General features: G+C 47.8%; 1 protein-coding gene across 1 annotated transcript in view; it reads right to left on the reverse strand.

Annotated features, from left to right (window-relative positions):
- The window catches only part of PLCZ1 (phospholipase C zeta 1), a gene marked incomplete at its 3' end in the record, with an annotated part of 103,207 nt that overhangs the window by 40,754 nt on the left and 43,686 nt on the right, over positions 1-18,767 (reverse strand). The window contains exons 7-9 of the mRNA XM_015409589.1: positions 15,825-16,043; positions 11,296-11,452; positions 6,481-6,597 (exon numbers count right to left, since the gene is read on the reverse strand). Of these exons, the coding sequence (XP_015265075.1) occupies positions 6,481-6,597; positions 11,296-11,452; positions 15,825-16,043 (493 nt within the window). The remainder of the gene's footprint in view (positions 1-6,480; positions 6,598-11,295; positions 11,453-15,824; positions 16,044-18,767) is intronic.

The following is an 18,767-nucleotide window of genomic DNA, read 5'->3' on the forward strand; positions in this document are numbered from 1 at the left end:
TTAATTGTGGCCAGGTAACATTTGAATTTATTCAGTGTCTCATCTTTGCTCTTCATCAGATACACAAAAGTATATTTTGTTTTATTCTCAGTAAAAGTCACAAAATATTTGTTCCCGCCACAGGATGGCGCTAGTGGACCAACAAGATCACTGTACACAGTCTCTAAAAAGTCCACATTCTGAGCCATAAATTTTCCAGAATATTTTGGGGCTGTGCCCTTCGCTTTGAGACACGTTTCACATTTCTCCTTTGCCTTATCACAATTCACAACAGAAATTCCACATTCCTTCAAAAGTCTTTCAACACTCTCCATACTTCTATGCGCAAATTTCAAATGCATCTATCCAAGTGGATCGTAGGTCTGATAGAACTGTGTTACCTACTGGCGAAACAGCCGTTGCCAGGCCCGGTACGGGCTCATTCCACCAGGGCTGTCGCTACATCCACTGCGTTCCTGAAGGGAGTACAGCTGCAAGACATTTGCAGAGCCGCAACCTGGGCCACGCCTAATACCTTCATCAGGCACTACGCCTTAGACGTCCGCCAGTCCACCAGTGACAGTCTGGGACGTCAGGTTTTATCATCGGCTAAGCAGTAAACACCTGACAGCACCCGCCTCCAGGTAGGCTACTGCTCGCTAATCTCCCATTGGTGTGAAGCACAGAGACCACGAAGAAGATAAACAGGTTGCTTACCAGTAACTGGTGATCTTCGAGTGGTCATCTGTGCATTCACACCACCCGCCCTCCTGCCCCGCTGCTGTCTTCTTCTACCTGTTTTATTAGGAGATTGATACGCGGCGGTTGGTAGGAACTGGTGGGATGTCTGTGCCTGCCCTTCTGGGCATGCTCACTGGGGCTCCTGAGCATGCTCAGTTGGGTCAGGCACGAAAATCCTTTTAAGAGAGCTTGCTAGGCACCGGCAGATCCAGCGCAGGCGCACTAGATCCCATTGGTGTGAAGCACAGAGACCACGAAGAAGATCATGAAGTTACCCTACACTGAGTCACAGACCATCAATCCATCAAGGTCAATGTTGTCATAGAATCACAGAGTTGGAAGGGGCCATACAGGCCATCTAGTCCAACCCCCTGCTTAATGCAGGATCAGCCTAGAACATCCATGACAAGTGTTTGTCCAGCCACTGCTAGAAGACTGCCAGTGAGGGGGGAGCTCACCACCTCCAGAGGCAGCTGATTCCACTGTGGTACAACTCTGACTGTCAAAAAGTTAGACACCTCCCTCCATTCAGATTAAATGCCATTGACAACTACTCTTTGAGTACAGTTCTCCAGCCAGTTCCCTATCCACCTAACTACCCTGGAGTCCAGTCCACAGTCTTCTAGTCTTCCAAGTAAACAACATCAACAGCATTTCCTCAATCCCGTAAGCTCGTCACGTGATCAAAGAAGGAAATGAGGTTGGTCTGGGAGGACCTGTTGGGAACAAATCCGTGCTGACTTTCCTGGATCACCAAGTTGTCCTTTAGATGCTCGCAGGTTGATCCCTTTAAAAACTGTTCCAGTATCGTCCCTAGGACTGGCCCATAGTTTCCTGGGTCATCCCTCCTTCCATTTTTGAAAATTGGGATAACATCTGCCCTCCTCCAGTCTCGTGCCACGTCTCCCATCCACCAAGAGGTCTTGAAGATGATGGACAAAGGTTCTGCAAGTTCTCTAGAAAGTTCTTTGAGCACTCTTGGGTGCACACCATCTGGCCCTGGGGATATGTACTCAGCCAGGTGCTTCTCAATTACCTCTCTGTCCATGTCAACCAACAGCCCAGATGCTGTGACTTGCCTACTACCATCTCTAGATGAGCCTGTTCTCTTCTTCAGGGGAAAAACTGAGTCAAAATAGGCATTACTCATAAGAACATAAGAGAAGCCAATGTTGGATCGGGCCAATGGCCCATCCAGTCCAACACTCTGTCACACAGTGGCCAAAATACTGGTGCCATCAGGAGGTCCAGCAATGGGGCCTTTCTGCTTTCTCTCTGTCCTCTGTCAGAGTTTCTCCATTTTTCACCCAACAGTGGGCGCATCACTTCTTTTATCTTGTGTTTACTCCTCACATATCTGAAGAAGATTTTCTTGTTGTAGTGAGCCTCCCTGGCCAGTTTTAGCTCACTATGAGCTTTGGCCTCTCTGATGGCTGACCTACTGTGCCTAGCAACACGCAGATGCTCTTCTGTAGAGATATCTCCTCGCCTCCATTTCTTGAACATTTCCTTTTTCTCGCTTAGCACATCATGGTGTTCTCTGTTCATTCACATTGGCTTCTTGGATTCCCTACCATGTTTCCTACTTACTGAGATGGCTTGAGCTTGCAAGAGCTCTTGTTTTAGGAGAGCCCACCCTTCACTTGCTCCTTTCTCTTCCAGTCGTCATGCCCATGAAATGATTCTCATCATGCCTCAGAGTTTATTAAAGTCTGCCCTACTGAACTCTAACATACACGCGTGGCTACGAACTTCCTTGGTTCCTCACAGCAAAAGGAATTCCGGCAGGACATGGTTACTTCCCCCTACTCAGACTGGTGATGGACCTCCAGGATCTCAGACAGAGGTCTTTCACACCACCTGCTCCCTCATCCGTTTAACCAGAGATGCCAGTTTGAGGGACAAACCTAGGTTTGATGTCTGTGAACCCATGAAGCTAACTTACACTGAATCACAGACCATCAGTCCATGAAGGTCAGTGTTGTCTACTCAGAGTGGTGGCAGATCTCCAGGGTCTCAGGCAGAGGTCTTTCATACCACCAACTCCCTGATCGTTTTAACAGGAGGTGCCAGGGATTGAACCTGAAGCTGTCTGCATGCCAAGCAGATGCTCTACCTCTAAGCCTCAACCTCCCCTTGACGAACTTGCATAGCTGTGCTTAGAAAGAAGTCGCTTTGGAGATGGGATAGGGTGTACAGGAGGCTGTGGTTGACTGAGGTTAATTGGGAGCCATGCTCCCTCTAAGCTACAGAGTTTTGTGAGCAAAAATTCTACTCTGTGAGCTACTGGCAGTAAGGTTGTGAGCAAGCAATTTGGCTACTGCATAAATTAGTTTGCTCTGGAGCCATCCTTCCTGAGCTAAGACAAAAATGTGTGAGCTGGAGGCTAAAAAACTGTGAGCTAGCTCACACTAATTCAGCTTAGAGGGAACACTGATTGGGAGCTTCATGACTTCATATATCTACACTGCAAGTCGCTACAGCAGGTCTCATGTGATAGGATCAGCAACCTGACCGCAGGAGATTTGTGTGCACATCTGAATTTCCATGTGCGCAAGGAGCCCTTGCTGCCATTCTGTCTGAAAACATTCTAGATGGCGTGGGCATCGATCTTTTGCTTTGCACAGCAAAACTGTAGCTATTTACTTAATATGAATGAATCCTGATTAAGTCATTTGGCGCTATTATAGTGGGTTCCTGTTTCTCTAGTGCTACGGCAATATCTCCAAGAGCTTTCTGAATTCTCTAATCCTGTTTCCATGTGTGTGTTTTTTTAAATGGAGTGTGTCAAGAAATGTAATGGAAATGATAACATTCTATTTAAATAATCACCTTGAATTCCCTCCTTGCAAATAAATCACTGCTTTCCCCGATTCTGCTCCGTAAATAAAAGAAAAAGAGTTGCATGGCTATCCTAACCTGCTTGTTTCCACAACTATACTGCAGTTGTATGTGGGCAGCATACTAATAGTTTTGCGTTGAGTATATAAGGTTCTCCGCTATGTGTTTCATTACGTCAGAAAAGCATTATTGTTCAAGGGACGTAGCATCCAAAAAGTGTGTGTATAAGTTTTTTTAAAAAAAATGTTTATTTATCCAATGCATTTTACATTCAACGAGGTTTTTCAGGAGGTGAAGAGATTAAAGCGTTGAAAAATCGATCTCGTGCAATAAAACGTAATCAATAATACAGTGGCATAAAACTTGCAAACTTTAAATCCACAGCGCAAAAACTAAAACCACAGTCTTATAGCGCTCTTACTTTTGAATAAGGCCCACTCACAGTGCAGTCCTAAGAACACCTTCCTGGGAGTAAGACCTATTAAGTAGACCTAAGTAGGATTCCAAGTAGACCTGCTGAGGATAACACTGTAAATACAGTAGCACTAAGTAGACCTGAACAGTCTGGGACCCACATGTCTTTGGGACCACCTCTTCTGGTATTCCCCCCCCCCCCGAAGACAACTGTGCTCTGCATATGAGAACTCACTGGTGATATCTGGCTGTCCTCAACCAGAGCCAGGGCCTTTTTGGCCCTGGCTCCAACCTGGTGGAACTCTCTGCCAAGTAACATCTGTGCCCTGTGGGACTTGATGCAGTTCCTCAGGGCCTGTAAGGCAGAGATGCTCCGCCGGGCATTTGGTTGAGGGCAGTGACGATTTCCATCTGTCCAGCACTCCCATTTTCTTACCTCCCCACCACCACCAGACAGTGGCGCAATCTGAAGTTTCCTTGCCCGATCTAATCAGGTTAACGTGTATTTTTTTACAGTTTTAATCTGTTCATTTAAATTATGAATGCCTTTTACTGTTGAACACCACCCTGAGCCCTGTTTTACAGGGGAGGGTGGTCTAGAAATGTAATTTAATAAATAATAAGTAAATAATAAATAGTAAGTAAGCACGTAAAGGGTCTGAGCGGTAGGAGACTCACAGGGTAACCCTACACCAGGGGTGGCCACACTGTGGCTCAGGAGCCACATGTGACTCTTTCACACATATTCTGCAGCTCCTCGCAGGGTGGCTGGGGAAGTGAAGGGGAGGCATGCCTCACTAATTGGTCTTCCTTTCCCCAGCCAGTTTTCCCCTCCCTGGGTAGGCTTGGAGTGTGGGGGGGGAGCAGAGAAAGAAAGCAACTTTAACTTTAAATGTGATCTCAAAGCCCCTCCCCTGCCGGCTGGCTTGGAGAGGCATTTGTCTCTTTAAATCCATTCGCCAAGCCAAGCCAGCCAGCATGGGGACATGCTTGGAGGATGCATTTAAAGTTAAAGTTGCTTTCTTTCTCTGCTCTTTCTCCCTTTCTTCCTGTCTTTCTTTCTCTCTCTCTCTCTTCCTTCCTTCCTTCCCCCTCCCTCCCTTCACCCATCTATTTGCTTTCTTTGTTTCTCTCTCTCTTTCTTTCCACCTCTTTCATTCTTTCTTTCCACCTCTATCTTTCTCTGTCTCTTAAAGAAATATCATTAGCAAACAAATAAATATCATTGGACAAATAAATATCATTATCAACATCTATTTTTACCCCTTTTGTGTTTTTTGTTTTGTTTTTGGCCATCTCATTTAATGTTAATAAAAAGCAAATTTGCTTATTTTTCAATAAAAACACGTGTGTGATATTTGTTCATGCCTTACGACTCTCAAACATCTGACCTTTATTCTACGTGGCTCTTACATTAACCAAGCTTGGCCACCCCTGCCCTATGCCCTTCTAAGCCCATTGACTGTACAAGGACTCAACCCAATCAAAAATCCCTCTTACTCAACCATGAAGCTCCCCAGAGGCCTTTGGGTTAGTTGCTCTCTCAGCCCAGCCTACCTCACAGGGTTGTTGTGAGGATCAACAGGGGAGGGGAGTACCATCGACACAGGTCTGAGCTTCTTGGAGAAAAGGTGGTGAAAAAACATAATAGATCGTTTTCTGATGGTTCCTTTTGAACTCTGTAAGGGTTTGGCAGACAATGGGTTGCCAAGCTCCAGGTCAGGCCTGGACATCTCCTGGAATCACGACTGATCTCCAGACAACAGAGATCAGTTCCTCTGGGAAAAAAATGGCTGACTTGGAGAATGGACTCAATGGCATTGTACCCCCCTGAGGTCCCTCCCCTCCCCAAACCCTGTCCTTCCTAGCCTGCCCCCCAAATCTTCAAGCATTTCACAATCCAGAGATGGCAATAGTGTTGCCAGACCCCCCACGGGGGCGGGGGGTGCCCGCTTTAGGGGTCCCCAGTCCACTGGCCTGGATCCAGCTGGAGGTGATGTAATAATGCAGAGCATGTCACTGGGGGGGACGTTCTAGCATTCGGCAGGGAAACTCTATGATACCATAGAGTTTTTAGCCGAATGCTAGAGAGTCCCCCTGGCGATATGCCTTGCATGATGACATCACTTCCAGGTGATTTTGTCACGGCTTGTGCCAGAAGATCCCAAGAGAGAAGATCCCCCCCCCCCCCCCCCCCAAAAAGAAAACCCCCCCCCCCCCCCCGCCAGCAAAAGGCAACCCTAGATGGCAACCCCGGAGACAAAACACGAATTGTCCAGAAATCTACATCAATGTAAGTCTACTTACATCCCCTTGACTTCAATGGGAGTTTAGCTCAAGTTTTTGCACCATTATGTACTCAATAACAGAGTTTGGAAGGACCCCATTGGACCTACTAAAAACTTATTTCACTAAATGTAAAGGGCAATGGAGTAAGTTAACCAAAATATTAAATTACATCTCAAAAATACATATATGCTTCTGAACTTTAATCACCTCACCTACCTAGCTGGCACCCGACATTCCAGAATTCTTGAGGATTGTAATTGGAGGAGTTTGCCCGTGTCCCTTTGGGGTATATCCTTGTAATAAATCTGACGTTGTGTTGGACAAATTCAGTAGCTGCCAAGAGACATTTTCATAGGCACGTTATAAATAGTGGCTTGGAAAATAGCCCAACTGATGTAAAAGCTATGATTTTGTACTTTTACCAGTTTAATCTTGATTTATGTGTATAATAAAATATTCTGATGTGCACTTCTGACAAATTCCACAAGTATTTCTACAGACCTTCCTTCCCAAATTAAGTACAAATTTGTAGACAAGTTAATTTAATACAATGAAGCATATTCAAATCCATGATACGAAGAGTAGGTTTTTATACCTGGCTTTACTCTACTTTAAGGAATCTCAAAGTAGTTTATAATCACCTTTCCCTCCCTCACCCCTCAAGAGGCACCTTGAGAAGTAGGTGGGTGCTGAGAGTTTTGAGAGCACTATGACTGGCCCAAGGTCACCCTGCTCGTTGCATGTGGAGAAGTGGGGAATCAAAGCTGGTTGTCCAGATTAGTTTCCGCCACTCTTAACCACTATACCATGCTAGCTCTCACCACAACAGGCACCTTGTGAGGTAGGTGGGGCTGAGAGAGTCCTGAGAGAACCGTGACTGGCCCAAGGTCACCCAGCAGGCTTCATGTGGAGGAGTGGGGAATCAAACCCGGTTCTCCAGATTACAGTCTGCCGCTCTTAACTACTACAACATGCCGTTCTTAACCACTACACCTAGCTGTCTTTACTAAAAAGCTATTTCCTACTAAAAAGTGAATACATCCCATTTCTCTCAAGTATGTGTTTTACCTCAGTAGGCAGATGCTTCCAAATTGTTGATATTTTGCACTAGTTAGGAATTTCTGGTAGATGGATGTGCATGACATGGAAATAATTTGGCCCAGTGATCAGCCTATTAGAGCATAAACTTGGCTGTATTAAAAAAAAATGCCTTACTTAATAACTTTCCGATTTCTGGAGGTTGGGTTTCCATAATTGTGGAAGTAGGATTCCAAAAAAAAAAGTAGAGAGAAAATCCTAAATGTTCTCTCCCTGTACCCATGCCTTCTCACACTAGGGTAGGGGTGCCAGCCAGTGTTCCCTCTAAGCTGAGTTAGTGTGAGCTGGCTCGCGGTTTTTTAGCCTCCGGCTCACAGATTTTTGTCTTAGCTCAGGAAGGACGGTTCCAGAGCAAACTAATTGATGCAGTAGCCAAATCGCTTGCTCACAACTTTAATGCCGGTAGCTCACAAAGTGGAATTTTTGCTCACAAGACTCAACAGCTTAGAGGGAACATTGGCGCCAGCCTCCAGGTGGGACCTGGGGATCCTCCTGAATTACGGCTCGTCTCCAGACTACAGTTCTCCTGGAGAACACGGATGCTTTGGAGGGAGGACTCTGTGGTACTGTGCCCCACTGAGGTCCCTGTCCTCCCCAGGCTCCATCCCCAGATCTCCAGGAGCTTCCCAACCTGGATCTGGCAACCCTAACCCCCCCACCCTCTGCTGGTGACCGGGGGGGGGACCTGTCAACCCTGCACCAGGGTTGCCAGCCTCTAGGGGCCTGGAGATATCCCATAATCACAACTGATCAGTAGGCTACAAAAATCAGCTTCCCTGAGAAAAGAGGCTGCTTTGGACATTGAACTCCATGGCCTTGTATCCCACTGAGGTCCCTCCCATGCCCAAGCCCCGCCCTCCACAGAATCCAATCTCAGAGCTCCAAGAGTTTCCCAACTCAGAGCTGGCAATCCTCTCCCACACACAAATCCAGCCCACACGCACAAACTTGCACACACTCCTCTCGTTTGTTGCTGCGTGTGTCCGTTGCTAATCTTGGTTAAAATGGACCTGGCTTCGATCCTGTGGTGTATCAAGTCCTGACAAGTCCAGACATGTCCAGACAAGTCCAGAGACAAACGTCGAGCTTCGTCCAAGAGACAATGGACTATGCGGATCCTAGCCCGCTCCAATCAGGGGGCTAGGTTCCTGGCCGAGTGCCGATGGGACTCTCGGCCGCTGTAAATAACCTATTGGGAAGTGGGGGGGTGTTTTGGGTGGCGGTTTCTTGGGGAATATAAACCGGCCTGCAAGCCGGCCAAAGTCGTCTTGTTCCTGATCGAATAAAGTACGCTTTGCTGAAATCACTCTCCGTCTGCGTACTTTTCAGATCCTTAGGTCATTTTGAGAGCCCTGAATGAAAGTGAGTTCTCAAAGCCAGTTTAAAACTGTACGGAGGATTGGGGGAAGAAGGTAAGAGAGAGATGGGGAAGAGACTCATAGGAGTGGGAGGGCATACAGAGCTCATCAGGTCCTGAAAATCCCTAGGTTAGCCTGAGTTAGGACCTCCAGCTTTAAAAAAACAAACAAAACCAAAGGCACCCTCCTAGGGGTGCCAACTCCAGTTTGGGAAATGCCTGGAGATTTGGAGGTGGTGCCTGAAGAGTGTGGTGTTGGGGACGGAGCTCAGCAGGGATGTGATGCCGTAGACTTTCCCTCGAAAGCTGCCGTTTCCTCCTGGAAAACTGATCTTTGCAGTCTGGAGATCAGTTGTCATTCTACGAGAATTCCAGATCTCCAAAGGGAGATTGGCAACTTGGCAACCGGTGGGAGGTTGGTGGTGGGGACAATGTCCCTGGAGAACATTTCAGAAAAATAAGGCCTCAACTACTTACAGAAAGTTTTGACCATAGAGTTCCTGGCAAATCCTTTAGCTACCTAGAAGGGACAAGGGCAGCTCTAGGAATCGCTAGAAACTCTATGGTACAATTGCCATAGAGTTACTGCAGTTTCCAGAGCCTCTTTTTCTTTTTAGTTTTTCCCTCCAGGATGACGTCCCTTCCCACAACCCTCCTGCTGGTTGCCAGGTTACCAGCCTCCATTAGGGACTCCGGAGTTCAGGAATGATTGTCTCCCCACATTATGTCAGAGTTTCCACCTACCAATCAGATAAGCATCAGCAAGAGCCAAATTGACCTGAAGGTTTCCTGCCATATTTGGACAAATGGGAACCCTGTCTATAAACCTTACTTCTGGTTTCGTGCCAACTGGGCACAAGGCATCAATCCATTGTTACCATGTGACCATTTGCATTTGCATATTGCCTGTATTGTGCTTATGATATGTTGCTTACATGTATAAGTATCTGTGCCTTTGAGAGCCTGAGGCTCATTGCTATGTGTGTGTATGTGTGTGTTGCTATGGACTGCAATGGCAGGCCTTGCACCCCGAGGTTGCCCACAGTGGGGGCCTGACAGGGATGCCTGCCACCAAGTATTTTGCCTGCCATGGAAATTTCCACTGCACCCTGGTCAAAAGCAGATGCCTGCTCTGGAATGTTGCAATGTGCCTCAGTACCAACGAGGTCACCATTTGGGGTACACAGAGAGACGCTTGGATGAGCAACAGATCTGACCAGCAGTGATGGACGGTGGGAAGGAGTACAATTCCACCTCGTTATCTGGCTTGGCATCGAAAAGACAACATCCTTTATGGCTTGGGTACCCAACATCTGGCGCAGCAAAGAAGTTGCCGGGGAAACGGAGGTGCAACCATCACCAAATGGCCCCGCTTTGATGTAGGATAGAAGAATCTGCATATTATCCACTGCCCCTCTTGTAGGACGTCACCCCCTGCCCAACCTATAGCTTAGGAGTAGAGGACGTACCCCAAGTTTTATGATAGAGACTGCCCCAAAAGGCAGCTCTTAAAAGGAGAAGCAAGCCTTTGTTCTCCAGCTAGCTCACCCTTGCCCCTAGTCTGCACTAAGGTGCTGCAGGTAACTCTTAAGTTCCCCGGAGTCGCGACCAGGGAGCGCACACGTGGCTGTGGCTGGCCCAGCCGTCGTGTGTCTAGAGTCCACCAGCTGTTGCCTTGGCTGCCCTTCTTGGAAAGAGGAGATTTCTTCTCTCAGTTGGATCTCAGATGAGTATGATCGTATACCTCAGAGTCATCCCCCTTGTTTGATGCTTTTGTTGTTTTTCATGCTTATTGTTTTCTTACCCTATTGTAACTAAGGAGCTTGTGTGAATTTGTACGCATCTGTTTTTGGTATGTCTGAACAATTGCTTTAGTAAAGACAACTTGATTTTAACCCTAGCTGTTGTCTGTCTTCCTGGGAAATAGCGGGCTTTCAGCACGCGCCGATCCGACCTCTGGATACACGGGTTTTGAACTCACGCACCGCTCGCCTCCGTACTCAGAGTCGAGCTGGGCTCCCAGAACCGGTTCCGGTCCGGTTCGGGTAACACCATACAGCGGCATCAGTACTAGTGCTGAGAAGCGCAAGTTTCCATTGATTTACTTTTCCCCCTTCGTTCGCTCCTTTTTTTCAGTAGAATGTACATAAGCAGCTAAATAAATAGACAGAGTGACATGGGAGCGATGACACTCATGGTAAATGTGGAATCTGTGCCGGAAGCACATCCCAGCATGCAATGCCTGGTCCAAGGTGGGGTTGCCAACTCTGGGCTGGGAAAGGCCTGGAGATTTGGGGGTGGAGCCTGGGGTGGGCGAGATTTGGGCTGGGGAAGGACTTCTGTGGCGTATAATGCAACAGAGTCCATGTTCCCAAGCAGCTATTTTCTCCAGGGGAACTACTCGCTCATCTGGAGATCAACTGTAATTCCAGGGGTTTTCCAGGGCCCACCGGGAGGTTGGCAACCCTAGTCCGAGGACAGGCTGGTGCCATCAATTGTTTTGATGGTTCTGATGGCTTAAACAGAGAGGGGAAAGCAGTGAGATCAGCTCTGTCCAGGAGAAAGTCAAGCATTACCTTGTGTTTTTGCCGCCTTTCGTGCTTTCCCCTCACTCATGGAGTGATTTTCATAAAACTTCTGCTTCTCTCTTGAGTCTTCAAAGCTGACAAATTTCCGAGATTTGGCATAAATCACAAGTTCTGAGAGAGCCAGGGCAAGCTTCACTTTCTTCATCTAGAAACCAGATGGGAGACAGTTCAATATGTGGTGCAGTGCTCTTTTCAGCATTTTCTCAAAATTTATACCAGCTGAAAACAGCATCATTTGATTTGTGCTGGCTACTGTAATACAGTGTGCATTGCACTGCTCTTGAAGATTGCGTAGAAGTTTCAGTTAAGTCAAGATGTGGCCCCTGGCCTGTTATGCATATTTCACTTGTGGTGAAATGTGTACCCTACCGTAGTGGCTTCCGCTTTGTTAAGGCTGCAAATCAAAGTGCTGGTTTGAGCTCGAAAACCCTGAATGGCTGTGCCCTGGGGTATCTGAAGATCCTCACAGAGAATCCTGTCCGCTCTCTTGAAGACCTCACTTGAAGACCTTGAAGGCCAACCTGTCCTTGAGAGTCAGTTTGGTGTAGTGATTAGGAGCATGGACTCTAATCTGGGAAAACTGGGTTTGATTCCCCACTCCTCCACGTGCAGCTGCTGGTGTGACCTTGGGTCAGTCACAGTTCTCTCACAACTGTTCTCTCATGAGCAGTTCTCGAAAGAGCTCTCTCAGCACCACCTACCTCACAGGGTGCCTGTTGTGGGGTGGGGAAGGGAAAGGGATTGGAAGTTGCTCTGAGACTCCTTCAGGTAGTGAAGGGCGGGGTATAAATCTAATATCTTCTTCTTCTTCTTCACCTCAGGTGGCCTACCTTCTGAGGTTACACAGGTGGCAACTGAAGACATCCTTTTCTATGGTGGTGCCACACTTCTGGGACTACGCTCATACTACTGAGTACTGAATGGAAAAAAACACCAAATTCAGTGCAGATGACTCGAGCAGAACCCAGAGAGTAACCTAGCAATAGAACACAACCCAAACAGAACTGGGGAAATCCACTCATCTATAGAGATTAATATAGAAAGATTGAAAAATGTTTGTAGGGCAGTGCAAATGGATTCTCCTGCCTGGAGATTGGAAACCCGAAAGTATTTGTGTGCTAAGAGCATGAGGTACTGCTTAATGACGCAGTCAGTGTGACCTTGGTAGATAACAGAGAGCTTACACACACACACACACACACACACACACACACATTCCAAAAGGATGCTCAAATGCTTGAAACTTTCCTCTACGCAGAGAGAAGGAGGGAGAGAAAGGAGGGGGAGGGAAATGGGGGAAAACTGAGCTTATAAATAAATGCTGGGAAACCGAGAGGTTTCAGATCAGCTTCCTGCAGACTTGTGTCCTGTCGTCTTTGCATCGCATGCACCCCTGCACCCCACACCCCAACGAGTGACCCCACAAATGTTGCTTTAAATTATGCTAAATGAGATGTATATAAAACATTAGGATAATAATCTGAATTACAAGAGTCATTCCAGGTGCTCAAGGCAAACCAACATTCCAGGCTGTGTACAGAAGTGTTCATCCTAACAACCACCCTAAACATCAGAGTTGGAAGCACTTCCTGCTAGGAGTAGTAATATGGAAGGACAGGAAACACAAAATAGACGGGAGGAGATTTGGCCTTTGCTTACAGTGGCTTACTGTGGGAAGCAGCAGTTATTGTGCCTGTTTAAGCTTTACAATAAACTCCGTAACTTAAAATGGACTCAGATGCTTGATTACAGCATGAAACATTTTGAGGGAAAGATTAGGCAGGCATTTGCTGGCAATACTGTTGGTATAAGTTAAGGTACCACAATGCAGAACGCAAAGGCTGGTCTAAGAAATCAACAAGATCCTATGCATGGGCAGACGCATTGCAGCTCATGAGCTGCGCATAACTCTTCAGCCAGTGCCATCACGAAAGAAATGAAATATATTCATTCTCACTCGCTCTCCTTCTGTGTCACATCCACTGCCTAAGACAAACACGCGCTCGGCTAGAACTTGAGTCCGAGCAGTTTAATGAAGAATAATACACCGACGAGTCCTGAAATTTTGCAGAAATGTAGGGAAAGGACTGAAAGCAACCGACTTGGGAAACGATCGCAAGAACTTCATACTGTGCAGTGCAAAATGTATTTATTGATTTGCTTCAAATATGAGCGCACTCTGTGCCGCCTGTCAAATGTACAATAGGTACTCTTTTTTCAACATTTTATCTAGAGCTCAAGTGGTTAAGACGCTGAACTGCAGGCTGTGGAAGGTCAGTACTTCAGCAGTTCAAGACCCGAGTTGACGCATGACGGAGTGAGCTCCCGTCTCTAGTTCCAGCTCCTGCCAACCTAGCAGTTCGAAAGCAAGAAATTGCAAGTAGATAAATAGGGACCACTTCGGTGGGAAGGTAACAGCGTTCCGTGCGCCTTGGTGTTTAGTCATGCCGGCCACATGACCACGGAAAATATCTTCGGACAGCGCTGGCTCTTCGGCTTTGAAACAGAGATGAGCACCGCAACCCTAGAGTCGGACTCAACTGGCTTTCGAGCAAGGGAACCTCTACCTTTAAGATAAGAAACTGAGAAATGGAGGAAATGCCTTGAAACACATCACATTAATGTATGTGGGTAATGTTGTACAGCATTAGGGGAGCAACCAGCCACTGGCTTTAGGCAAACAGCAATTGTCCTGCATCGTCGTCAGCATCTCCATTGATAAAAGGCCCAAAGTTCCCCCCATTACAAATGGTAATCGCAACGGGTTTGGGTTTGGCTTGGCTTAATTCAAATGAACACGTGCGGGTTGAAAGGGTGCCCAATGGCATCAAAGCTGAGGAGTGTATCGGTAAAGGTAGGACAGAAAGTGAAATAGAATACTGACACTGAAGAGCTACATTGTTTGTTTGTTTGCTTCATTTATACCTTGCATTTCTCCCCGCTGGGGGACCCAAAGCAGCTTACATCATTCTCTTCTCCTCTATTTTATCCTCACAACAACCCTGTGAGGTAGGTTAGGCTGAGAGAGCGTGCCTGCCTGGCCCGAGGTCCACCCGGCGAGCTTCCATGGCACCAGTGGGGATTCAAACCTCAATTTTCCAAATCCTAGTCTCACACTTTAACCACTACATCATACTATTCGATATCTGAAGAAGTGAGCCATGGTCCCTGCCACACGGGACGGCTGAAACGTGGCTAATCAGAGCCGCACCAAACTTGAGACGCTGCGGCGGGATCCCACGGATCCCCTCAGCCGCGGCGCATCGCTCCCCGGCACGATCAGATGCCGGGGAGGAAGAGACAAGTGAGAGGGGGAGGCTGCCGAACTGCGCATGCTCGAGCATGCACAGTACGGCAGGGGGCAGGGGATGCGCTGGCGAAAAGACGTGCCAGCAATCCCACGGCCGCATTTGCCGCGGCTCATTCAATTGAACCACCCAGGTAGGTGGTTCTTCTTTGATGCGCGTTTCGGGCGGTTGGGACGGATCGGGGACGGCCACGGCACGATTGCCAGATGTTGCTGTGTGATCGCGCCCGTTTGATGCGGCCCCGATCTGTCCCTCTCCCGGCCCAAAACGCCTCGTGTGAACAGGGCCCATGACTCAAAAAAACTCATATCCCGGCACATATTTTGTTAGTCAAGGTGCTACTGGACTCCTGCTCTTTTCTACCATCAGAGGTCATTTCGGGGGGGAACGCGGGGGAACACAGTTCCCCCTGGTGAGGTGCAGGGGGCGGGGCACATGAAGCCCCGCCCCCTGCTTCCGGCCGCCCCGCTTCCAGCCCTCATTCAGCCAGGAGGAGGCAGGAGAAGAGGGAGGGTAAGTTGCTTCCTCCCCGCCTCTCCCCACCCCTGCCTGCCTGGGGCCAGGGAGGGCCTTTGCGGGGCTTCCTCGCACTCCCACCGGCCTTGCAGGTCCACCGCCGGGCCCCTGATGTCAGGGGGTGTGGCATATGCTAATGAGTTATGCTAATGAGTTCCCCTAGCTCTTTTTCTACGAAATGACCCCTGTCTACCATCCTATTCATAAGTCATATGTGATGTATCTGTTTATGAGCAGTCGAGCAGTCAGAAGCTCTGAGATGATATTTTCACAACAAAAATTCACTCAGTAGAATAGTTAAGTCACAGTGTCAAGCACAGCAACAACACTGTGTCCCATTTACAAAGCAGCTCCCATTTTCACCTGATGCTAGAGGAAATTTAAAAAGTCCTCCACCCTAGCGAAACATCAAGCGGGATGAGGTCTTCCATAGCTCCTCAGGGAGGAGATTTCCAAGAAGAAGGGACTGCCTCATCCCCAAAAGCCCCGGCTCCGGGACTGATGGATTTGCCAAGAGGGCTTGCTGTCACACTTCCAGTCAGCATGTGGGCGTAAATGGAGCGTCACAAACTGATGAATTCATAGTTGAAGAAGAAAATTCCTGGAACATTCAGATCGTCCTCCCTGGAGGTTTCTTTCATTCAGGAGGATCCCTGAGGTTCAGAACCTTCCTTTCACAAAAGCCATACTTACTTTTTGTTTCTTCCGGGGAGGACCTGCCCCTTTCCAAGATGCCTGTCTCTTTTTAAGCAAGGGCTTCTTGGCGGAAGGTTCGTCATCGACTTCATCATCCGAGGTTTGCAGCTCCTCGAATTCCCCGGTCTGACCGTGGATGTCTGTGCCCGTTCGTTCGAGAGTTTCTTCGGGTGTCCCAAGTTTCTTATTTTTGATGATTATTTTGAATTTTAAGGCCTGTAATAAGAAAAATAATTGGAATTAAGGACCACAAATTATAACACCAGCATTCTACCCCACTAAAGTCCCTGTTCTCCCCAAATCCCACCCTCCCGAGGCTCCACCCCTAAAATCTCCACCTGTTCCCCAATCTGCAGCTGACAATCCTAGTCATTGGGCTCGAAGCCATGCCCAATGATGCTGTGAAGATCCTCAGACCCTCATTTGCCCTTTTTTTGTGAGAAGTAAGTAGCATGAATCCCAGAAACAGAAGTACACCTAATGTCGCTGCTTTGTGTGACTGTGTTGATCAGGGTGGTTTCACCAATGTTTGCTGCAATTGCAGCAGCCACAGCCATTGCATACAACCACTTAGGCACACTTGTCCAGATCACAGATTGGTTTTTCCATATGAATGTGGGCACATATGAGCCCAAGAAAATTTGGCGGTGGGGCTGCACCTGTGAACAAGCCCACAAGTTCACTTGTTGTTGTTCAGTCGCACAGTCGAGTCCGACTCTTCGCGACCCCATGGACCAGCTCCCGCCAGGCCCTTCTGTCTTCCGCCGTCCTCTGAAGTTGGCTCAATTTCATGTTCATTGCATCGATGACACTGTCTAACCATCTCATCCTTTGCCGTCCCCATCTTCTTTGACCTTCAATCTTTCCCAGCATCAGGGTCTTCTCCAGTGAGTGCTCCCTTCTCATTTGGTGGCCAAAGTATTTGAGCTTCAGTTTCATTATCTGGCCTTCCAGGGAACAGTCAGGGTTGATTTCTTTTAGGATTGACTGATTTGATCTTCTTGCAGTCCAAGGGACTCTCAAGAGTCTTCTCCAGCACCATAGTTCAAAAGAATCTATTCTTCGGTGCTCGGCCTTCCTTATAGTCCAACTCTCGCAGCCATACATGACTACTGGGAAGACCATGCGGACTTTTGTTGGCAGGGTGATGTCTCTACTTTTTATTATGCTGTCTAGGTTTGCCATCACTTTCCTCCCAAGGAACAGGCGTCTTTTAATTTCATGGCTGCAGTCACAGTCTGCGGTGATCTGGGATCCCAGGAACGTGAAGTCTGTCACTACTTCCATGACTTCCCCTTCTATTTGCCAAGGAGTAATGGGGCCGGATGCCATGATCTTAGTTTTTTTGATGTTGAGCTTCAAGCCCACTTTTGCGCTCTCCTCTTTTACCCTGAGCAAGAGGCTCTTTAGGTCCTCTTCACTTTCTGCCATTAGAGTGGTATCGTCTGCATATCTGAGGTTGTTGATCTTTTCCCCAGCAATCTTAATTCCCGCTTCTTCTTTCAGTTAGACAGTTCACTAGGAACATTATAAGGATATCCTTGAAACCAGATATGTCTCACAAGCTTTTTCTGCATGTGTGTAAAGTCCAGTTGAGTCGCAGCTGACTTTTGGCGACCCCAGCAGAGAGCTCTTGAGGCAGCTGAGAAGCAGAGGTGGTTTGCCATGGCCTTCCTCTGCAGAGCCTTCCTTGGTGGTCTCCCATCCAAGTGTTACCCCTGCTTAGCTTCCAACATACAAAGACCCCAGTAAGGGGCTTTCAGATCAAGTGAGAAGCAGAGGTGGTCTGCCATTGCCTTCCTCCACAGATACTTCCTTGATGATCTCCCTTCCAGTTACTGACCCTGCTCAGGTTTCGAGATCTGACGAGACTGGGCCGTACCATGCCGTCTTCCATCCCAAGCTTTTCTACATACCAAATATCTGGGATGGACAAGAAGAATCGGCAGTGATAACCCACGAAAAGCACTGCAGTAGGGCACTGCTGCAACAGAGGACCTCTCTATTCGCCCCTGCCGCCCAATTTTTAGTTAAGAGATATTCCTTAGCACACAGTGTAATAACAGGGGTTTAAAAAAAGAAAGAGAAGAAGAAGAAGAAGAAGAAGAAGAAGAAGAAGAAGAAGAAGAAGAAGAAGAAGAAGAAGAAGAAGAAGAAGAAGAAGAAGAGGAGGAGGAGGAGGAGGAGGAGGAGGAGATTGAGATTGGATTTATACCCCGCCCTTCACTTGGAGTCTCAGAGCGGCTTACAAACTCCTTTCCCTTCCCCTCCCCACAACAGACACCCCGTGAGGTGGATGGGGCTGAGAGAACTCTCACACAAACGGCTCTTTTTCAAGGACAGCTGTGCCAGAGCTTGTGACTGACCCAAGGTCACATCAGCAGGTGCAAGTGGAGGAGTGGGGAATCAAACCCGGTTCTCCCAGATTAGAGTCCGCACACTTAACCACTACACCAAAGCTTGTACTATAATAGTAAAACTAACCCAGCTGTTACCATTTACATTCATGGGGGTTAGGGCACCTTCTGACTTTGCTACTTCCTTGAGGTTCTTGTAAATCACCACGGTGAGGTCTGGAGGTGGGACAAAGCCAACCATACACGTATTTACACCCAGTTATCAGTCTCCCTCCTAGCTGGGCAATGATCCCAAGATCTGGTTAGAGCACATGATACACCAACCTGGAGCAAGCTAAGCAGGGCTGGATCTAGGTTTGTCAGCCTCTCAGTGGAGATCCCCTGGAATTACATCTGGTGTCCAGACAATAGAGACCAGTCCTCCTGGAGAAAATGGCTGCTTGGCATTATACCCCGCTGAGGCCTTTCCTATCCCCAAAGTCTCCCCCCGCCAGACTCCCCCCTCAAATCTCCAGGAATTCCCCAACTGGCAACCCTTGCCTGGATCTGGTCCACACCTGGATGGCAGAGCAGCTGGAAAAGC

This window comes from Gekko japonicus, unplaced genomic scaffold (assembly GCF_001447785.1).
Source record: "Gekko japonicus isolate JY-2015 unplaced genomic scaffold, Gekko_japonicus_V1.1 scaffold1997, whole genome shotgun sequence".
Lineage (NCBI taxonomy): Eukaryota > Metazoa > Chordata > Lepidosauria > Squamata > Gekkonidae > Gekko > Gekko japonicus.